General features: G+C 38.6%; 1 protein-coding gene across 1 annotated transcript in view; it reads right to left on the bottom strand.

The window, feature by feature from the left end:
- sema5a (sema domain, seven thrombospondin repeats (type 1 and type 1-like), transmembrane domain (TM) and short cytoplasmic domain, (semaphorin) 5A) overlaps positions 1–23,462 on the bottom strand; it is a 788,567-nt gene that overhangs the window by 166,730 nt on the left and 598,375 nt on the right. Inside the window, exon 12 of the mRNA XM_039754371.1 lies at positions 16,978–17,095. Coding sequence (XP_039610305.1) covers positions 16,978–17,095 — 118 coding nt within the window. The remainder of the gene's footprint in view (positions 1–16,977; positions 17,096–23,462) is intronic.

Raw genomic sequence — 23,462 nt, 5'->3', positions numbered from 1 at the left:
TTTTACATCAGTGATAACACCTAGTTACACTCTGGTTAAGATTAGGGTTAGGGGAGGCTTATCTGACTCAAGTCATGTAAATCAAGTGACAAAAACCTGCAATCCAATTGAAGTTACTGAATCATGTAGCTGTGAAGGTCTGCAGCTGGACCCAGTCTCCATATTTGAGAACATGTTTTTTTTTTATTTATTAGTACTACACATATGATATAAATAGTACTCCGACACAGTGGGAGAAATATTCTAATAATCTCATTTCCACTATTTATTCTTTAGAGGATTAAATTCTTCATGGTGCATGCCTGGAGTTGGCTCCAGCTCTTAACACTTGGCAGCAATGAGCTTGACAATCTGCAAACTGAAACAATCTGCTCTTGTGCCCAGCTGGCTGAATGACGATGCTGTTAAATTTAAGAATGTGCTGTTCTGCCTTGCTCAGCTTGGCATTGGATAGTGTATACATTATAAAATTGAAAGGTCACATGTCACTCCTCCAGAAGAACAACTGAGCCTACGCATTACAGTTTGCTGTGTATCTGCAGAAGATTGAACTAGTACTGTGTGACAGCCTTTTAGGTTGGACTGTATAAGTCTGTGACACGTGAAAATAAGGGAACGCTTAGTGGAAATTAGGGGGAACACGATGTCTTTACGAGTTGCTCATCATTCTGCCCTTTTCACCAATTCTGATTAAATCAATTAACCCCCCCCCCTTTAGAATCATGAATAATGATTTTACCCTATTCTGAAAATTAGACACAAACTTAGCATGGTATCACGACAGCACATCACATAAAGGCACCTAGCCTTCAAGCCTTCATCCTGTTCATGCTGCCATGTCTATATCAAATTCAACCTGATGTATTTTATGTTTATGTTTATTTCAGGTTCAATTGAGTGCACTTTAATCTGGTCACCCTCAAGTTTCATACTCAACCAAACTTGCAGTGAGAAAACTTCTTCAAGCTGTAAAATAATCCAATATCTCATCAGATTAAAACCAAAACTATATTTCCATATTACATCTACATTGACATTTACTTATTTGGCTGACGCTTTTATCCAAAGCAACTTATAACATTTATGATACAATTGGTTACATTTCTTTTGGTTTTCCAATTCGAGTTCATACATATTTATACTAACAACTGTCTGTTGTTAACCACTAGGGGGTGGTGCAGCACACCAAACCCCAGACACAACTACCACGACACATGTCCCGGTACAATAAAAAGGTTTATTGTCACAAAAACTTTACAAAAGGCTTTGCAAAACAAATATCTGCTTTTCTTCTCCTTCCACTCCTCCAGGTGAGCTTCGTCCTCTTGATTTTACCATATAATTTCTGGTATTTTATAATGTCAGTCGTATTAGTCGAATGCGGAAAATTCATGTTATTAGTCCAAGAGATTATGATATGTCCACCACGGAGCACACTGCCTTTTTATTCTATGTGAGTGTGTCAGCCCATGCTACTAACCTCTCGCTCTATTGTGTCTATGTGACCACATGGAAATACCCAAACTATTCCGAAGCAACATTTGCATTGATTTGTGTTTTTTGTATCTCACACACTCATACACCTTTATTATAAGAGCATCCCTTATCTACGATGGAGCGTTCGATCAAAAGAAAATATGAAGCTGGTTTTAAATTAAACGTCGTTGAAGTTGCGAAAGAAATTGGTAACAGCACTGCTGCTGCAAGAAATTTCAATGTGTCTGAGAAACTGATGCGAGATTGGAGGAGGCAAGAAGATGTAAAAAAAAAATGTAAGCGTTGTATTTTTGAATGGACTTATAAGTCGGGGTCTAGTTTTATGATCGATTTTTCGGATTTCAAGACCCGACTTATATGTCAGTATATACAGTAAATTAATTTCTGTAATAAGCCTAAATGATAATTTAAACAAGTCACACATGCCACAGTGGAGACTAATTAGCCTGGCCTTACAGCAGCAATGCACAATTTAATAAAATCGACATAGGCATAAACAATAACGTGGAAGACAATAAGACACCAAACAAGGCCTAACTCGACTGAAGGAATCCCTGTACGCTCTTTTATTTTGTGTAGTGCAAATACGCAAACCTAAAACACTCATTTACATTTTACCTCTTTTGCCAAAAAACACATAGGCTTTTTAAAAATGGTTAAATGATGTTCATTAACTGTGCTGTTAGAAGAAAGTTGATTTCCCATAGATGTGATGCTGCACTCCTCAGTTCGTTAGTTACATTCATTGTAATAATAATAATCCATTTTATTTGTATAGCACCTTTACAGTAATGAAGAATAAAATACTGCAATGTTGACCTTAAACATAATGTTTTGGAGTTTTTCCTCTGCTTCAATGCATGTACCAGACTTGTTTTTGACATATTCATAATGTTTAAGCATATATTGTCCTGGGTATGATGTTAATCTGCATCCAGCATGGCAAGCAGGTCCTCCAATTTACAGAGAAAACTTGGGGGTTGATAGCAGGATTGGTACTCAAGCCATCATAAAAAACCTCCCACTGTCCCAGTGTGGTGCTGCGGTGTCAGCTGTTGCATTCAGATCTTAATCGATGTAGTCCGTTGTGTGGTGGGTTGCATCAGCACATGCTCCCCAACCTCTCTTTAAGTATATGCATGTGTCTGGAAGGGTGTGGTGGGGTGTGGTTTTGGTTTCAATATCCCGAGACCCATGGGGGTCTTCATCTGGCCATGACGCACTTCCAGTCATTATCAGAACCGATGCTGAGTTGAACGGAATGGGGTCGGATGTTGGAGACGCACAATTCCAGGCTCAGTTATTTGAACAGGTGATGCTCTTACATTCCTGCCATACAGAATGGGGCTGATCTGCAGGCTGTAGTAAAGTGCACTTGTGTGTTCACGTGCTGTAGTCGCATTTGTGTTGCTCCCATGTCTTCTCACATTATATTGGGTATCACGGCCCCAAAGCAAATTGCAAACTAGAAGAAAATTCAACAGGCCATTCCTTTGAATGAGAAACTAGAAGTGGTAATGTCTAGGGAAAGTGCTTTAATTAACATTATTTAAGGAAGGGAAATGCCGTATTAAGGCTTGTTCTAATGACTAAATGAATTATGTCCATTTTCATGTAGTTCAGTGTAATTTAGTTATGTTTTTTGCCAGAGTCTCTTCCTGGGCTTCTTTTTACATTCGTTTTCCTGGTGTTTTTTGTTTTATTTTTCCATTTGTATTATTTATGATGATTATTCCTGTTATTGTTTGGTAATAATGTTGTTTGTTTATCATGTTGTCATTATATTTCATGTATTACTATTTTTTTATGTTTAGAAATGTTTATGTGCTGCTTCTTCAATGTCTTTATGTTCTTTTTGTGTTGGATGCAAAACTCCAAAAGGCAGGACCACCCTGTGCTTCACGAAAAAGGGACCACTCTCAGCACCACATAGGGAGGTTGGGAAGTTTCTTCAGTCCACTGATTGCACTTTGGTGGAGTTCAGTTTGTGAGTATTGCTACTTTCATTGTTTTTATTCTCAACTTTTTTGGTTCTGATTTGGGATTATGATTTTTTTTGGGGACTTGTTTGGTTTTTGGATTGCCTATTTGGCGACTCCTTTTACCTCTTTTTGCTTTTTTTTAGCATTTCTGTATATTTTCAGATTTTTCAAATAAATCTCCCATTTATAAAGATACAGTTTTATCCTTCCAGGTGTTTACGGTAATCCTCTTTCTTGTGGTGGAATTTTGATAACACTGTATGTTGGGCCTTTGCTTGTACATTTTTGAACTTTGGAAGCCACAGCCTTTTGGTCTGGTGTAGGCTGAAGCCAGCCAGTCAGAACTCAGGCTGCCCAAGACGGTACCATATCTGTGCATGCTGGTTAGGATTCTGATCTGCTTTGTGATTTTAATATGGAGACCTGTACTCATAACATATTTGAATGAAAATGAATTGTAATTACTGAAGTTGTTCAGAGAATTGGTGATTTATCTGAAAAAAAAAACAGTATTTTTGGCCCCAACTGTATTTGGAATCATCAATAAACCTCTAAAATTCAGGATGCTGTCAACCGCCTCACCTCAGAATCATTTGCATTTTTTTTAAACCCAAATGAACCAATCAGTGCTTTGCACCATTCAAAACTCAAATGACATGTCAGGTGTTCTGTGGTTTGTACAGTCAGGAACGATCGCCCCAGGTTGGCTTTTGAGGAATCCCCTGAATATAACATTAAGTTGGAGACTGATAGTTCAGTGCTTCTTTCACAAATTTTAGAACTACCCTTTGGAAAGATGATACACAGTTTTCAATAAATTCTCCATTCTCCAGCTGTTTGTTCATTACTCTCGATATTAGATCCTGTCCGACCTAATCTTAGTGTTTGCCAATATTGTGTTTTTCTTTCCACCTGCAATACTACAGTTGTTCATTTTTTATTCTAGTCATGAGAATCTGCAGTATAACTAAAGCAGTCATTTCTCATTGTGATTCTTTTATGCACAAGTGTACAGATATGCAACGCTACAAAACATAAAGCCACACATCTCCTGACACATGTGAGCCCGATAACATCATTCACTTGTCTCTCCAGCCCAGTAACTCGTGATGTTCTTCTTCTTATCCAAAAACTGCCTTATTTGGAGATTAATATGCAAAATTTGACTGAAAAGAAAGTAATGCTTTAGAAAATTGGATTACTTTCTTGTAAAAATAAAAAAAATATATATTTTATGGATAGGATGGCATGGTGGCACAGTGGTAGCACTGCTGCCTTGCAGTTAGGAGACCCGGGTTCGCTTCCCGGGTCCTCCGTGCGTGGGTTTCTTGCGTGGGTTTCCTCCGGGCGCTCCGGTTTCCTCCCGCAGTCCAAAGACATGCAGGTTAGGTGGATTGGCAGTTCTAAATTGTCCCTAGTGTGTGCTTGGTGTGTGTGCGTATGTCCTGCGGTGGGTTGGCGCCCTGCCTGGGATTGGTTCCTGCCTTGCGCCCTGTGTTGGCTGGGATTGGCTCCAGCAGACCCCCGTGACCCTGTGTTCGGATTCAACGGGTCGGAAAATGGATGGATGGATATTTTATGGATTTTTTTTATAAATGCAACTCTTGAATTTTCCTTTGTATTCAAAGTACTCTTTTATAAATCCTTTCCTTCTTCTACTCTGGGTGATCATGTTTGATGCTTTATCTGCAAATTATTATCTTATAAATGAATTTTACAAGATACCTTTTTCTGAGCTTTCAATGAAAGGTCAAACAAAAAAATTACAATATGCAAGCTTTTGAGGCAACTCAGGCCCCTTCTTCAGGCAAAATGTAACACAGAAACTGGAGGTCCCTGTGTTTATACATGAGCTTTCAAGAGAGGCTAAATCACACTAAATTTATTTGCAAAATATAAGTCACACTGATAACAATTTTAAAAGAACCTTATATTAATCTTTTGAATTGTATACATGATGGATCTCATCGCTAAATATCTGCCAGGAAAGTGATTTACATGAAATTATTATTTTAATTTCTGTAAAGCTGGCCAGTTTTTCTTGAGGTCACTGTCAATCAGACTGGGACCAACTTGACCAGCTTCCAAAAGCTGACTGTTAATTATTTTATGTATACAATGTAGATTTTTGAAATAGAAATTTGTGTTTAAGATTTATGTTGGACTACAAGTAGCCTATATGTTTATAGAATATTATCAAGGTTTATTATATGCTGGGGTATGAGTCAAATTTTCCTTAAGTTTAAATCAAGTTATAAATAAAAAGTTACAAATGTATTAATTGTGGAAAATAATCTATGAACCTCAGATAAAAATAAGAATAATGACAAATTTTAAAATTTACACCAGTTATTAGCATAGTGAAGTTTAAATATTAATTTATAATATCTAATGTCATTTTGGTAAATAATGTGTTGAATGTATTCACATATTTTAAAGCATTTGTTAAATAAATAACAGTGGAGCTGAATAATGCTTACATTAAAAAAAAATCTTTCCAATGCCCTTTCCACTGTGTTGCTTGGTGTGTTCTGTTGTCTCCATTGTGTACGTTAGCCCACCATACTTGCTCACCAAAAGTTGGCCCTTCCAGTTAAAGGGGCATCTAGAATACAATCGACTGAAGCCCCAGACAGGTGGTCTCCACTGACCTATTTCAGTTGGCTGCACCCGTGATGAATTAGGTGTGTCATACTAAAGGGAGTGAATACTTATGAGTTTGTTTCCAGTTTTACATTTGTAATGAATTTAGACCACTTTGCGGAGATCTGAATTCACAATGACATTTAAGAATATTTTTCTGTGGATCAGTGTTAAAAAAGCCAAATTAAATTCTACGTGATTCAACGTTGTATAACAATCTTCTTATTATTATTTCGGCTGCTCCTGTTAGGAGTTGCCACAGCAGATCACCTTTTCCATATCTTCCTGACCTCGTCATCTTGCTCTGTCACACTCATCACCTACATGTCCTCTCTCACCACATATATAGTCCTACTCTTCGGCCTTCATCCTTTCCTGCTACCTGGCAGCTCTATCCTTAGCATCCTTCTCCCAATATACCCAGCATCTCTTCTCTTCACATGTCCAAACCAAGGAAATCTCGCCTCTCTGACTTTGTCTTCCAACCCTCCAACTTGAGCTGACCCTCTAAAGTCCTCATTTCTAATCTTGTCCATCCTCGTCACACCCAATGCAAATCTTAGCATCTTTAACTCTGCCACCTCCAGCTCTGTCTCCTGCTTGCTAGTCAGTGCCACCGTCTCCAACCCATATAACATAGCTGGTCCCACTACCGTCCTGTAGACCTTCCCTTTCACTCTTGCTGATATCTGTCTGTCACAATCACTCTTGACACTCTTCTCTACCCATCCCACCCTGCCTGCACTCTCTTTTTCACTTCTCTTTCACACTCCCTGTTACTCTGTACTGTTGATCCCAAGTATTTAAACTCATCCACCTTCGCCAAGTCTACTCCCTACATCCTTACCATTCCACTGACCTCCCTCTCATTCACTCACATGTATTCTGTCTTCTTCCTACTGATCTCAATGTTGTATAACAATAAAATTTTAAAACTCTCAAGGAAGTGAATACTTTTATAGGCACTGTGATTTCAAATTTTGCTGTCATTTGAAGTGGGAAAAATTAATACTATTTAGACTAAATATGATTGGTGATCCCAGTTTCTTAAGAGATTTGATTCAGCTGTGGGTTTGTATCCACGAGCTCAGTCCCTGAGCCAACTGTTAGGAACACCTGCACAGCTGCATATCCATGCAATTATCTTATCAGCCAATCACGTGGCAGCAGCACAAGGCATAAAATCATCTGCATACCAGTCAGGACCTTCCATTAATGTTCAACTCAAACACCAGAATGGGGAAAAAATGTTATATCAGTGATTTCAGTTGCTGTATGATTGTTGCTGGTTTGAGTATTTCTGTAACTGCTGATCTCATGGGATTTTCACACATAACAGTCACTAGAGGTTATTTAAAATGGTGCACAAAAATCAAAAACATCCAATGACTTGTTTTGTGTATGGAAATGTCTTGTTGATGAGAGGTCAGAACTTGTCAAGGTAGATAACCACTCTGTACAACTGTGGTTAGCAGAACGCATTGAACCTTGAAACGAATGGGCTACAATAGCTGAAGACCACATTGAGTTCAACTCCTGCTCTTCAAGAATAGAAAGTTAAGGCTGCAGTGGGCACAGGCTCACCAAAACTGGGCAGTTGAACACTAGAAAAACATCGACTGGTCTGATGGATATCGATTTCTGCTGAGGCACACCAATGATAGTGTCAGAATTTGGTGCTAAATCCATGCACCCGACCAGCCTTGTGTCAACAGTCCAGTCGTCTGCCATCAATGCTTGTGTAATGGTGTGGCAAATGTTTTCTTGGCACACTTTGGGCCTGTTGATATCAATCAATCATTGTTTGGATGCCACAGCCTATTTGAGTTTTGTTGCCGACTATGTGCATCCTTTCCTGGCTGCAATTACCCCATCTTTTAATGGCTACTTCCAGCATGATAACACACCATTCCACAGCACAAAGGTCTTCTCAAACTGGTTTCATGACCATGATGATGAGCTAAGTGCTCTTCTGTGGCCTGCCTAGTAACCAGATCAGAATCCAACACAACACTTTCACAATGTGGTAGAAAAGGAGATGTGAAGCATTAACGCGCAGCTGACAAATCTTCAAAAATTGCACAATGCAATCATGTCGGCACAGACCAGAATCTCAAAAGAATGTTTATAACATCTTGTGGAATCCATGCAATGAAAAACTGAGGATGATGCAAAGGAGGCCCTGCCCGGTATTAGTATAGTGGTTCTAGGAACTTGTTCAGTGAGTTAATATATAGAGATGCACCCATACACTGTTTAATGAAATAAACTGACATTTTTCTAAATTATGCATTGTAAAATTAGAAAACTTACTCTGCTTTCTCATCACATTTACAGCTTAAAGACGCCAAAAACAAAGTGACGCTTTCAGCAGCTGCTGGCATACAGTAAATGTAAAGATGTTCTGTAAAATATCTGATGTGCTTCTGAGCTGACCATATGACTGATGAAAAGGCAAATTCTTTCAGGTGAACCTTTAACATTTTCCCTTATTTGTAGAGTGAATGTTTAGAGATTTTGTCACTTTAGGGTGTTTCATGCACACCTCCATCCACATCTATTAATAAATATTTGAAAATATTATTAAAGTTAATTTAAGCTCAAATGTTTTCAAATTATATATATATATATATATATATATATATATATATATATATATATATATATACATATATATATATATATATATATATATATATATAAACTCGCACTGTGTTGTATTTATCAATGCACATTTTGTATTGAAGCAAAGAATAAAACAGCGTGTAATTTATAAATTTATCATGAATCAAGTGTAGAAAGGAGGAAGCCAGAATGTCCTTACCAATAATTCCTTTCATAATTCTTGTCCACTTTGATTTACATTAATTGGTAAGATGATGAATGAACGCTATAGATCATTTAAGACATATTTAAGAGTATGTAGGAATGAAAAATCTACAGCCATGCAAGTCATCTGGGAAAGTACATTTATAAATCGGTCGGCGTGCTAAATATATATAGCTATTGAACAGAGTCACATTATTAATTACTGCTCTGTTCTAAGCACTTTACCTGTATATATTTCTTTATTATTCAATTTTATTTGTGGTTATTTGTCATAGCAATAAAAGCTAGACCTTGAGAACAATGAAGCATAAGATCATTGAGCCTGTTTGCTTAGCTAATATTATTGTAACTTGTCCTAATAACTCATCCAGTCACCCAGTCAGAACGCTTACACTATAAGCCGCTGTTTCATGTTCCCTCTGTCTTCAGGTTGGAGAGGTAAGTTTTAGTTTATCCCTGAAACTCACAAATTCTTACTTATGTTGAAACTTGGGTAAAAACATTAGACTGACTAATTCTCATTTACTTTACGACTAGGACAGAAGAGGCAGAGAATGGAAAGTATCACACCAAGACTTGGTAGAGTCCATATCTTGATTGATAGATAGATAGAGAGATAGATAGATAGATAGATTTATTTACTGTGGCTTTTATAGAAGCTACTTAAATAAATAAGTACATAGATAGATAAATGAATAAATAAACACACACAGGAATGAATGAAAAGGAAGAAAATTAAAAAGAAATAACACTTTTGACTTGGCTGTCACAGTCCCAGTGAGACATTATAAAGGCTTATTGCCGTTGGTAAAAAGGAGCCCCAGTCGCATTTCTTGACACACTTCTGCTAAATAATTACTTCGCTGAAAGTCTTCAGTGTCAGTGTGTCAGAGGATGTGCAGCATTGTTCAAAATGGCACTCGGTTTCATTTTAATTTTCTGCTCCTCTACTACCTCCAGGGTGTGCAGAGTGTGTCTCATAACTGAGCTTGCCCTTTTAATTAGCTTGTTGATTTGATGGGCCTCTCTTGAAGTGATGTTACCAGCCCATCACACCACTGCACAGAAAATAGCACTTACCATCACAGAGTAATGTATGTCACTTCCCACATTAATGGACTGCAGTCTACAAAGGAATATATAGGTGTTTAATATTATGAGACAAGTCTAACCTGTCATCGATGTGGACCTCATATACTTGTAGGAGTGGACCACCTCGACAACCACACTCTGAAAAGTGACCGGGCATAGAGATGCGATAGAAAATCTAGAACCAGTTCCTTGGTTTTGCTGATGTTAAGTGACAGACAATTCTCTTTGCACCAAGAGGAAAAATGAAAAGGACCAGGGGATACGTGTTAGTCAAAGAAGCAAGCTAAGGTCAAAACCGTGAGTGAAACCAATCTTTTGTCAGAGTCAGAAAGGGAATATGGAATTCAGGATTAAGGAACCAGAGCAAGAAGTTCGTTACTGGGAGGTCAATAAATAAAAGGCTTTTAGTAAACAGCAAAAGAAAAGTTTCAACCTCAAAATTCAGAAAAGGAACTCCAGTTGACCTTTTACCTTCTTCACATAACTGATACCTAAGGTATCCTGTCCTAATTACAGGATCAGAAAATAGCAGTACTCACAGAAAATAAAGATGGGTGTCACAGCAAAACAGTAAAAAATATTCAACTTGATCATTCATTTTAAATCCAAAAACTTTCCAACAAATTTATAATCCTCTGGTCCCGAAACCAAGTGATGTACACATTCAATTATGATGCATGGCAAGACGCAAACAGTTCATAAAACCAGCTGATTATAACAAGAGGGAACACTGGAGAGTAAGTGATGAGACTTTATGGGGACACTCCTGACATAAGAAGAAGTTCAGAAATAACAGGAGCATAATGCCACTCCTTAACCACACTTCTTCTTTTTATTGAATTTATTAAAAGCATATAACATTCCATACAATCAAGTCAAACTTAGCAAAACTAAAATCAAATCAACCCCCACCCATGAGAAAGAGAGGAAGACCAACAGTCTTAAGAGCAGTAGAGATAGGAGTCTTTTTCCCCAATATAAATGCTTAATCTAAAATATTTTTGATTAGATCCTGCCAGGTTGTAAAAATGTTTTGAACAGATCTTTTAAGTGAGAATTTGATTTTTTCCAGTTTTAAATAGTATATAACGTTATCAGTTACCCACTGGCTTAACAGAGGAGAGTTAGGATTCTTCCAGTTGAGCAAGATAAGCCTACGTGCCAATAGTGAAGTAAAGGCAATTACAGTTTGTGTGTCCTTCTCCACTTTAAGCCCACCTGAAAGTCCACCAAACACAGCTGTCAATGGATTAGGAGGGACTGTGACACCAAGGCTGTCTGAAAGGCACTTAAAGAGTTCGGTCCAGAATGATGTTAATTTGGTGCAAGCCCAAAAACATGTGGCACAATGAGGCTGGAGCTCGATTGCAATGTTCGCAGGTTGGATTTTGCCCTGAAAACATTTTGGGCAATTTCAAACGAGACAGATGTGCTTGATATATACTTCTAAGTTGAATAATTGAATGTTTTGCACAGATTGAGCTCGAGTGAATTCCGTGCATGGCTGCCTTTCACTCCTTTTCTGAAATGTTGAGTGAGAGATCCTCTTCCCACTGTACTCTGGGATCTTTAAAATGAAGGGACTTTAAATGGTTTTATATATTATAGAAATTCTGTCTGTGTCTTCACGACCGATCAGTATCTGTTCTGGAATAAAAATAGGTGGGAGGTGAGGAAAACTGGGCAGATTTCATTTAGCAAAGTTTCTAATTTGTAGATTTGACGTGGTCTTCTGTTGTTGTAACCCATCTGACTCCAGGTTCAATATGTTGTGCAGTGTTCTGCTCATCACAGTTGTACAGAGTAGTCATCTGTGGTCATCCAAGTTATCATAGCCTTTCAACCAGTCTGGCCATTCTCCTCTGACCCCTCTCGTTAAGAAGGTATTTTCATTCCAGAACATCTGATCACTGGATGCTTTTTGTTTGTCGCACTATTCTGAGTAAACTATAGAGATTGTAGTGGATCAAAATCCCAGCAGTTTCAGAAAAACTCAAACGAGACCATCTGGCACCAACAATGATGCTACAGTCCAAATCACTGATATCACATTGCTTAGTGTTAACATTAACTGCAGCTTTTGACCTGCGTTTGCATGTCTTTATGCATTGTGCTGCTGCTACATGATTGCCTGATTAAATAATTGTACGAATACTGAGGTGTACAGTTATTCCTAATAATTTGTTCACTGAGTGTATTTATATTCTAATAATACACACCTAAAGTGAACATAAGCATAAAGTGTTGTCCAATGATCATGTAATCTGTAAAACCATACACTGCAAAATAGATATACTGAAATTTCATAATGTCTAATGTCTATTTTCATGTACTTTGTAAATTAAATCATTATAAATATATATTTAAACAGGAGTAGAGGGAGAAGAACGAGCAATTACATGTCGGCACGAACACAAGATACGGGCCCTATTGTCCACATTTTCAACCATCTCTTAAAGTAGGGTGAAAAATAACTGCCTTAAAGTTAAGAATGTTTCACAGAGATCCAAAAATTCAATTACAGCCCGTTTTACTGTTTAAGATTCATCCAGATGAAACACATTTCAGCTTACTTCAATATAAGAAAGTAAGACATTAACACTGCTGTGACTTAAGATTAGCCCAGAGATTCATTTACCAAGGCTTTCCTGGATTCACTTGGCGGCACTTAATTTATGAGGAGTGCTGCTCTTAGCTTAGTAACTCTTGGCCACAGCTTAAGCTGCTTTTCTCATATGAATGCTGGGCTGCTCTTCATTTTTACCAATTGCAGGCAGTTTGCGTGCGTTTTTTTTTTTTTAAGATTTAGTATCCTATATCCTTATTATGTAATATATATCAGACCACTATTGTGCACAATTTTTCTTGTTAAGGTAGTGACTTGATGTTTCATACAGAAACAGTGATGCCAAAAAAAACAGACTTTTAAAACACTAAAGGTACTATTTAGTTCTCTAAGACTCTTATTTTTGCAAAATCACTATACGTGAGACACTAATGTGCCATTCAGCCTGTGAGTAACATGGCGCCTATAAGAAGTATTCTCCGCTGGGAAGATTTTGCGTTTAATTGTTATCCAACCATGAATCCCACTGGATTTTATTTAGCTTTTTTGACAATGATCAACAACAAAAAAAAAAGGGTTCACTTTGCTGTGAGTTTGGCAAAATCACAGAACTGTTTGGGAACTTTTATAAACTGGGCAAAATGCATGAAAGACAATGGGGAAGGAGGAACTGAATTAGTTGTGACTGGAGTATAATAGTGCAGTGGTCTTTTATGTGTTTCAGAGGGCTAGGAAAACATCTGCAAACTATGCTGTGGCCAAAAATATGATCTGAGCTATGAGGCAGGAGTGCTAATTATTGTGACACCATGCTTCAAACGACAAAAGACACACATGCAACCACAATCAAAATTCATCAAATGGCCACAAACTAGCAATAAGTAAAATTAATATATATAAATATATATATATATATATATATATATATATATATATATATATATATATACATCTGTGCAGATACTTTACTGTTTTTCCTTCCATAAAGAAGGATGAAATGCATTTTTTGTTTTTATTATTATGTCACAGGGTCACATGTGTTTTCATTCTCAGTTAGGGGAAGGACTCCTTTAAGGCTTCTTTTGACTTGTTGTGTAGCATATGGCTAATTATGCAGGTAAATTAGCCATGCGGTGCTGCAGTGCACAGGGCTCACTGTTATACAGGTATATCCAGGGTTCACCGACAAAAGCGCGATAGACATATGCGCCCCGACAAAACCGCGACGGACAAATGAGCACCAACAAACCCGTTACCTGGTTTTTTGACAAATGCGCGCCGACAAAATCGTGAGAGAGGCCAAGAGAGTGGGACGTCCTTGCTGCAATTCTTCCCACATATGCAGGGCGTGATCTTAAGGACTATCTGCGTGCCGTGCTGATGGCATGCCGCGTCTATTGACTTCTAAAATAAACATTATTATATATGCTTTGAACTAGTAATTCATATTTAATGAAACTTTAGCGATTTTGTCGGCGCGTTTTAATCGGCGCTATTTTGTCGGCGCGCATATGTCTATCGTGGAAATGTCGGGTCACAATATCCAGTAGCGGTATTGATGTTATTCTCATTACGCTCAAATAAAAATACTGCAAGTGTTTTCTTTTCTTTTTTTATTTGGGGTGGGATGCTGAAATATTAATTGGGTCTTGACACCTCACATAGAGATCAGCAGATCAGCAACACTCTTACAAAGTTCATGTTTGAAGGAGCTGCACAAGGCTGCTAAAGCTCTGTGATGTCATATTGGCCTTACAAAAACATCACAGGAAACTGGGAAAGAATTGTTCATCTAAGCCCACTGCACAGCAGATTTCCAGAAAAATATACAATGGACAAGGTCACAGACGAATACAGAATATTCGCTGTGAAAAAAGCTTTGACAAATCTGAGAAAAAGAAGAGTCTTTAACTTCAGAGCAACAACAGATCTCTATAAGGTGGCATAAATTAATTACAAATATAAAACACAAAATATTTGATCACATACAGTATATGCGGATTTTTACGCCCCCTACCTCACCCCAAGATGATACACTGTAGTATAAAAGTAAAAAAAAATATATGCATGCATGCTTTATTATTCCTGTGAGAATTTATGAGTATCCAGGATGGGCCTGTCCTGTGTAGTTAAGATATTCTGTACCAAGGGAATAATGAGATAATAATAATACTATTAAATTTGTTTTCAATACAGATTTATAAATAAGAAGAAGATATAAATGTGTGCCAAATATGTTTTATCTGTTTAACTGTTTTGGGACCTTCAGATAACATTGGCAATGTGTCATATAGGATAATCGTTATTCTGCAAAGAAAAAACAAAACAAAACAAACCAAAAACAACAGACTGACGTGTTTCTTGAGAAAGCTCTTTCATCTTGGCCATTTTTGAACTTTAAGAATTGCAGTGTCTTACAACGCAAGTAAACAGAATAACAGGAATCCAATTAAAAAGGCTTCTCTAATAACTAATGAGCATGTTAACATGACTAACGATAAGCTAAGGACGATTACCATTAGGACACTGAAGGAATTTCAAACTCCAACACCCATGAAACCCTGTGAGAATCTGTGGTGTCACAGCAGCCCAGCAGAGCTGCCCTCTAGCATTCTGGGGAAGATAATGCTTTGGGCAAACTCTCTCCACTGGTCCTTCCATTATAGAGGCATCCTGGACAGGTAAGACCCCCGGCTGGCCTCCACAATATATATAAGTAAACATACATACTGATACATATATATATATATATTTATATATATATATATATATATATATATATATATATATATATATATATATATATATATATGCATTCATACATATATACAGCTAAATATACATACATATATACATACACACACACACACATTATATATACACTCACCTAAAGGATTATTAGGAACACCTGTTCAATTTCTCATTAATGCAATTATCTAAACAACCAATTGCAGTTGCTTCAATGCATTTAGGGGTGTGGTCCTGGTCAAGACAATCTCCTGAACTCCAAACTGAATGTCAGAATGGGAAAGAAAGGTGATTTAAGCAATTTTGAGCGTGGCATGGTTGTTGGTGCCAGACGGGCGGTCTGAGTATTTCACAATCTGCTCAGTTACTGGGATTTTCACGCACAACCATTTCTAGGGTTTACAAAGAATGGTGTGAAAAGGGAAAAACATCCAGTATGTGGCAGTCCTGTGGGCGAAAATGCCTTGTTGATGCTAGAGGTCAGAGGAGAATGGGCCGACTGATTCAAGCTGATAGGAGAGCAACTTTGACTGAAATAGCCACTCGTTACAACCGAGGTATGCAGCAAAGCATTTGTGAAGCCACAACACGCACAACCTTGCGGCGGATGGGCTACAACAACAGAAGACCCCACCGGGTACCACTCATCTCCACTACAAATAGGAAAAAGAGGCTACAATTTGCACGAGCTCACCAAAATTGGACAGTTGAAGACTGGAAAAATGTTGCCTGGTCTGATGAGTCTCGATTTCTGCTGAGACATTCAAATGGTAGAGTCAGAATTTGGCGTAAACAGAATGAGAACATGGATCCATCATGCCTTGTTACCAATGTGCAGACTGGTGGTGGTGGTGTAATGGTGTGGGGGATGTTTTCTTGGCACACTTTAGGCCCTTAGTGCCAATTGGGCATCGTTTAAATGCCACGGGCTACCTGAGCATTGTTTCTGACTATGTCCATCCCTTCATGACCACCATGTACCCATCCTCTGATGGCTACTTCCAGCAGGATAATGCACCATGTCACAAAGCTCGAATCATTTCAAATTGGTTTCTTGAACATGACAATGAGTTCACTGTACTAAAATGGCCCCACAGTCACCAGATCTCAGCCCAATAGAGCATCTTTGGGATGTGGTGGAACGGGAGCTTCGAGCCCTGGATGTGCATCCCACAAATTTCCATCAACTGCAAGATGCTATCCTATCAATATGGGCCAACATTTCTAAAGAATGCTTTCAGCACCTTGTTGAATCAATGCCACGTAGAATTAAGGGGGTCAAACACCGTATTAGTATGGTGTTCCTAATAATCCTTTAGGTGAGTGTATATATATATGTATATATATATGTATATATATATATATATATATAGAGAGAGAGAGAGAGAGAGAGAGAGAGTAATGTTTAAGAAGCCAACTCATATACCAAGTATGGAAAATAAAAAGCAAAAAATATCAGATATATAAAAATAGCAGCATATCTCCAAATTTGCCATTCTTGGATACACAGACTATACATCCTCACCCAACATCTTTATCAGATGTTTATCAGATTATATTTTTGCCATAAAATATTTTTCATTGGTATAAGCAGTCTGTGCATGATGAAGGGGTACTTACTGGGCAGTCAGTAATACTCTGTTCCCACTGACTCATACTGAGGCTCTCTTCCAGAGTCGTGCATTTTCTCAGTACTAGATCCCATCCACAATATGGATCTCGAGCTCCAACACAGGCACTGTAAATTAGAAATTGCACAATCATTGTTTTGTTGTTTCTTCATTTATTCTTTATTACTGTATTCATTTGAAGACATGAAAACCTTCTTAAAGGGGAACAGTCACATCTTTCTATATTTTAATAGTAAAAAGAACTCTTTTATGTGGGTTCTCCAGGATTTGAGCAATATAATTCTTCTACCAGCTCAATTCTAGGCCAGTGACGTCATCATTGCACACTTCCCTGATGATCTGCGTAAAAAGGGGTGCATCAATTCAGTTTCATCACTTCTCAAAGCTCCAACATGAAAGAGTACTTTTTGCTATTACAAGATACCATTCCCCATTAATGTACTTGCAGGTAATTAATGTATTAAAGGAATCACGTGATTAATCAAGATGAACAAGAACATAAGAAATCTGACAAACGAAAGAAGACCATTCAGTCCATCAACCTCTTTTGATTAACTAATAGCTAAGCTATACCAACATATCATCCAGATACATCTCAAAGTATCTGCTTCAACTCTATGTCTCTGTAGTTTCTTCTAGATTCCCACAACACTTTGAATAAAGAATACCTTCCTGGCTTCAGTCCTAAATGCATTCCCCCTTAATTGAACTGGTTTCCTCACTCTTAAGCTGAAAGAAAGACACTCATTGATGATTCTTTCATCTCAGCAGTGGTCTACTGAGGCTATGTTATAGTTACCATTGGTTTTTTATTCACCTCCCTGACCATCGCACCTCTTGCTTAGGTACTGAATTTGGCTGAATGGCCAACTCTGGAAGAGTCCTGGTAATTTCAAACTTTGGTAATTTCAAATCCATTTCACAATTATTGAAGACACTGTGCTTCTGGGAACACTCAGATCTTTAGAAGTGGTTTTAACCACTTGCCATGATCTGTGCTTCACCACAATTTGATAACAGAGGTCTACAGAGAGTCCCTTGGACTTCATGGCTTGGTTTTTGTTCAGACGTGGAGTGTGAATTGTGGGACCTTATACACACAGGTGGGTACCTTTCTAAATGGTCCAATCAGTTCAGTTTAGCACAGGTGAACTCCAATCAAATTCTAAACACATCTCGAGGAGAATTAAAGCAATTAAGTGAAATTTGGGGGCCCACAGTGAAGGGTCTGAATACTTATAGGAATGAGATATTTCAGTTTTTGTAATAAATTGGAAGACCTTTCTAAAAACAAGTTGTCACTTTGTCATTCTGGGTTTTTGAGTGTAGATTGATGGGCAAAAATATCAAATGTATCAATAAGTATCAATTTAAAATTAAATGTACAACACGATAAAATGTGCAGAATGTGAAGGGATCTGAATAGTTTGAGTGCGTTGTATGTACAACTGGTGTTTGTCATTATTGTACATCTAGACAGGCCTGAATGAATTAGAGCTCAGAACACGATTATTTACAGTATGTTACAAAAGCTACCTACAAACTTCAAAATTAAGAAAAGTAATTTCAAATAAGGAAAATTGTTTAGAGAAGATTGAAGCAAACTTGTTGCAAATTGAATAAATATTACCATTACATGTCTTTAGGGTGATCTATCCAAAGTATTAATTAAGACAAAGTATATTTTCCACAGATTTTTGTGCTTTGTAGGTCATGGTAGAATGATGCCATTGTGAGGTGTGGGGTCTCTCATTTAGAGTTGGTGGCTGTTTGGAACAATTTGTATAAATAGCCAAATTCCAAGCTGAAATTAATTTAACATATTCAGTTTTTCTGTAAACATCATAGCAATATCTTAAATATTTTTATTAATACCCTTGTGTTTTACTGCTTTATGTTTTTTGGGGGTGACAGAAGACTACGGTTTTGGGCTATAAGTTGTGGCAGACGGCTGGGGACCCTACCCAGTTGGGACACCTGGAAGGACCACGGGAGGGACAATACCTCCCCTGGGCCATGAGAGGGCAGCCACCCTGATCTGCATGGGGGCCATGGGAACAGAGCTGGGAAGGTCATCCTTGTGGAGACCTGTGGCCACCGCCAGGAGGTGAGGGTGGATTAAGGAGCCCTAGAATACAGCACTTCTGCCACAACCGGAAATGCTGCCGGGAGTAATTCCAGGAACACTCTGAGTGCTTCCGGGTGCTCATACAGGACTTCTGCCACAACCGAAAGTGCCTTCAGAAGACTATCAGGAAGCACCTAGAGCACTATATTATAAAGGAGGCCGCCTTACTCTAGTAGAGGAGCTGGAGTCGGGAGGAAGGAGACGGAGCTTGTGTGTGGGGGAGTAAAGGCAGCAGAAAGAGAAGAAGAAGAAGAAGAGTGAAGAAAGAAGGGACTGAGTTTGGGCTGATTAGAGCACTGTGTTGTGTGCAGGACAATAAATAGTATGTGTTTTGAGACATTCGGTGTCTGTCTGTCTGTGCCTGGGGGCTGTCTTTCCACAAAGTAATCTATAGCTTTTTCACTATATTCTTGGATTAAATGGAAATTTACATGATTAAATAATCAAAAATAAGAATTTGTTCTATATATGATGGAATACATTTATTTATTTCCAAATCCTTTGTTTTAAACAGACAATTGCCAGTGGGCTACTGCTATGTTTATACTTCTAAATTGTCATTGAAGAGTGTAATTGCCACTGATAACAGAGGTGCTTGGATCCTACCTTGCATCTTTCTTTCCTTTCATATGATTCCTTTCATTAATGATATGCCCATTAGCACCATGCCCACTGGCATCATCATTAGCTTTGTTGGAATAGTTTAATGCCTTGTCAGAAAACAATGCAAGTGTTTCATGACAGCCATAATTAGGGGTCCAGGCACATAGTGTAATGGAACCCTATTGGTTTTGCTTGCAGTTTTCTTTGTTCTTCCACCACTTTAATCGATGCCTAGATTTAGATTTTTTTAAAATACAGACCTCAAAACCCTTAAACTAATTCAACCTAATGGTAGACTGTGAAGGGAGTGGAATTTAAATGAATCATCCTGTCGTTTCACCGGCAGCTTTTGTTCTTATTTATTTTAAAACACTGGACTGGTATCCTATTGAAAGATACAGTCCAGTCCATTCAAGTGTGTGTTTGTGTTTTGTTTTTTTCTTTGAAAAATTCCTTCAGTATGCTTTTTCATTTTTCTCCTTTTTATTCTTTGAACAGCAGTTCTGCTTTTCTTTTGAAAGGCACAATGTATGTTTTTTTTGCTATTCACAAAATGCAAATAATACTTAACATGTATCTCCTGTTTTTCGGATGCCAGACTAAAGAGCTATTTAACTCTCGTTAATGAATGAATGTCGCTTTTACTAACACATTCTGTACTAGTGATAATATTTATACTGAATTCCTCCCATCAACTAATGAAGCAGAATATCCTTTAGAAGATTTTGTAAAAAAAAAAAAGTGTTATCTGATGCTGCTGTATTCAGTATGTCTTGGGTGAAAACACTCACACTGATTAAAATAAGAAATAATTCCTGTCAAAACAAGCATTGGAAATATTTAACGTCATCATTGCATTATAAAGAGAACGTAATGGCCTTTGGGCAGCACCCAGTGTCGATCTGTCTCTCCATAATCTTCAGGATCACTGAAAATTAACTAACAAATGCCAATCACAGCACCAACACTGACTGTGGCATGCAGCCTGTATTTATTATATTTTGAATTTATTACGTATACATTGTAGGGTTTAAGAAAGAGGGATTTTTGTTTTGTTTGAGACTAGTAAGTATATGTTATAGTTATACTTTTGTGTTATTATGAAGTTATCTTGTATTGGCTTCTGACATTTTGTGATTCAGCCGCAACAGATGACTGCAGTTGTTAGGGCTGCACCCCCGAAAGTCGCAGTGTGTGACATCATCAGAGCAACGTTCTTTATCTCAGAGGGCTGAACATTTTCCCAAAAAAACTCGCACACAAAGCAATGGCTTCGCACATTAATAAACAAAAAATATTTCATTTACGACAAATGTCACTGTGTGGTATGTTGTATGAGCGTCTATACTATGTGATGTCACATACATATTACCTGTCACATGGTATAGCTCAGCATGGCAATTAGAAAATTGCTTGGCGTATTTGTTTATCTCACTAGACATTAGCTGAAAGGCAGCCTCTTGAAAGAACAGCATGAAGTAGTTGAGTGGCTGGCATTCCATTGAGTCCACAGGCAAGCCACGCCATCTTTCTTGTGAAGTCCAGCAGCCAGCCTGCCTCCCATGGATCAATGTCTGGGTATTCCTCCCAGACAAACCTTGCTAGAGGTGCATCAACTGGGCGAACGTGCTTAGCTGGAGGTCAATCAGTTGGGGGCCGATCAGCTGATGCTGGTTCCTCCCTCTCTCAATCACTCACTTCAAAATCCGACACAACAATAATACACAAAATGTTGTCAACTGAGTGTTTTGCTTTGTGCCTTTGATTTGCCCTCTTCACAGATGCTGATGCCATTTTTGCCACTGTTTGTTCTTTGCTCACATGCATGTAGAGATTAGACATCAAGTGAACAAGTCTAACGTGTCTCCCATAGCAAAGAGAGTCTGCCTATAACATAACAGCAAATTTTGTGGACGTTTTTTCCCTCTACCCTTGGATGTCAACTTTTGTGGTTCACTTCGGACTTCCTGGTTACAACTAGTGGTGTTTATATATGTAACGGACAAGCAACCTAACAATATGCAGCCTCTAACCATGTTGGTCTCCCTTGTAAGTCTTCAAGCATTGTGGATCACTCTGTGCCACTTTTGTCAACAGTTCTACACAATATTGATTATGAAATCTTATTTGCAAAGCTCTAGTCTTTGTTCATGTGGTCTTTTTGTGTGGTTATTGTGTCTTGTTTTTCAAAGAGTAGAGTTTCTCTCCATACACCAGCATCATTTTGGTGTGCATCTTGTGGACATGTTTGTGTTTCGAGTCACCAATAGAAATAAAGCAAAGCAGCGGGTCCAGATGGTGTATCGCCACGACTGCTGAAGGCATGTGCGTTGGAACTGGGGAGTCCTCTACAGCGCATCTTCAACCTGAGCCTGGAACAGGGGAGAGTCCCAAGGCTTTGGAAAACATCTTGTATCACCCCAGTCCCAAAGGTATCACGTCCTAGTGAGCTGAATGACTTCCGGCCTGTTGCTCTGACGTCACATCTGATGAAGACCATGGAGCGGCTGCTGCTTCACCACCTGAGGCCACAGGTCCGTCACGCCCTAGACCCTCTGCAGTTCGCATACCAGGAGAAGGTGGGAGCGGAGGATGCCATCATCTATATGCTTCATCGATCCCTCTCCCACCTGGACAGAGACAGTGGTGCTGTAAGAATTATGTTTTTGGACTTCTCTAGCGCCTTCAACAGCATCCAACCTCTGCTCCTTAGAGACAAGCTGACTGAGATGGGAGTAGATTCACACCTGGTGGCATGGATTGTGGACTATCTTACAGACAGACCTCAATATGTGCGTCTTGGGAACTGCAGGTCTGACATTGTGTTCAGCAATACAGGGCGCCGAGGGACTGTACTTTCTCGGTCCTGTTCAATCTATATACATCAGACTTCCAATATGACTCGGAGTCCTGTCACGTGCAAAAGTTCGCTGATGACACTGCTATTGTGGGCTGCATCAGGTGTGGGCAGGAGGAGGAGTACAGAAAGTTAATCAAAGACTTTGTTAAATGGTGCGACTCAAACCACTTACATCTTAACACCAGCAAAACCAAGGAGCTGGTGGTGGATTTTAGGAGGCCTAGGCCCCTCATGGACCCTGTGATCATCAGAGGTGACTGTGTGCAGAGGGTGCAGACCTTAAATATCTGGGAGTGCAGCTGGATGACAAATTGGACTGGACTGCCAATACTGATGCTCTGTGTAAGAAAAGTCAGAGCAGACTATACTTTCTGAGAAGGTTGGCATCCTTCAACATCTGCAGTAAGATGCTGCAGATGTTCTACCAGACGGTTGTGGCGAGTGCCCTCTTCTACGCGGTGGTGTGCTGGGGTGGCAGCATAAAGATGAAAGACGCCTCACGCCTGGACAAACTTGTTAAGAAGGCAGGCTCTATTGTAGGATTAAAGTTGGACAGTTTAACTTCTGTGGCAGAGAGACGGGCATTAAGCAAACTCCTGTCAATCATGAATAATCCACTGCATCCACTGAACAGTGTCATCTCCAGGCAGAGGAGTAGCTTCAGTGACAGACTTTTGTCACCGTCCTGCTCCACTGACAGACTGAGGAGATTGTTCCTCCCCCACACTATGCAACTCTTCAATTCCACCCGGGGGAGGAAATGCTATCATTAATTTTATTTTAATTTTTTTCATTTTTTTTTCATTTTTATTACTATTTAATTTAATATTGTTTCTTTGTATCAGTATACTGCTGCTGGATTATGTGAATTTCCCTTTAGGAT

The sequence above is a fragment of the Polypterus senegalus genome, chromosome 5 (genome assembly GCF_016835505.1).
Source record: "Polypterus senegalus isolate Bchr_013 chromosome 5, ASM1683550v1, whole genome shotgun sequence".
NCBI classification, from domain to species: Eukaryota; Metazoa; Chordata; class Cladistia; order Polypteriformes; family Polypteridae; genus Polypterus; species Polypterus senegalus.
This window is presented reverse-complemented; position numbering and strand designations above follow the sequence as displayed.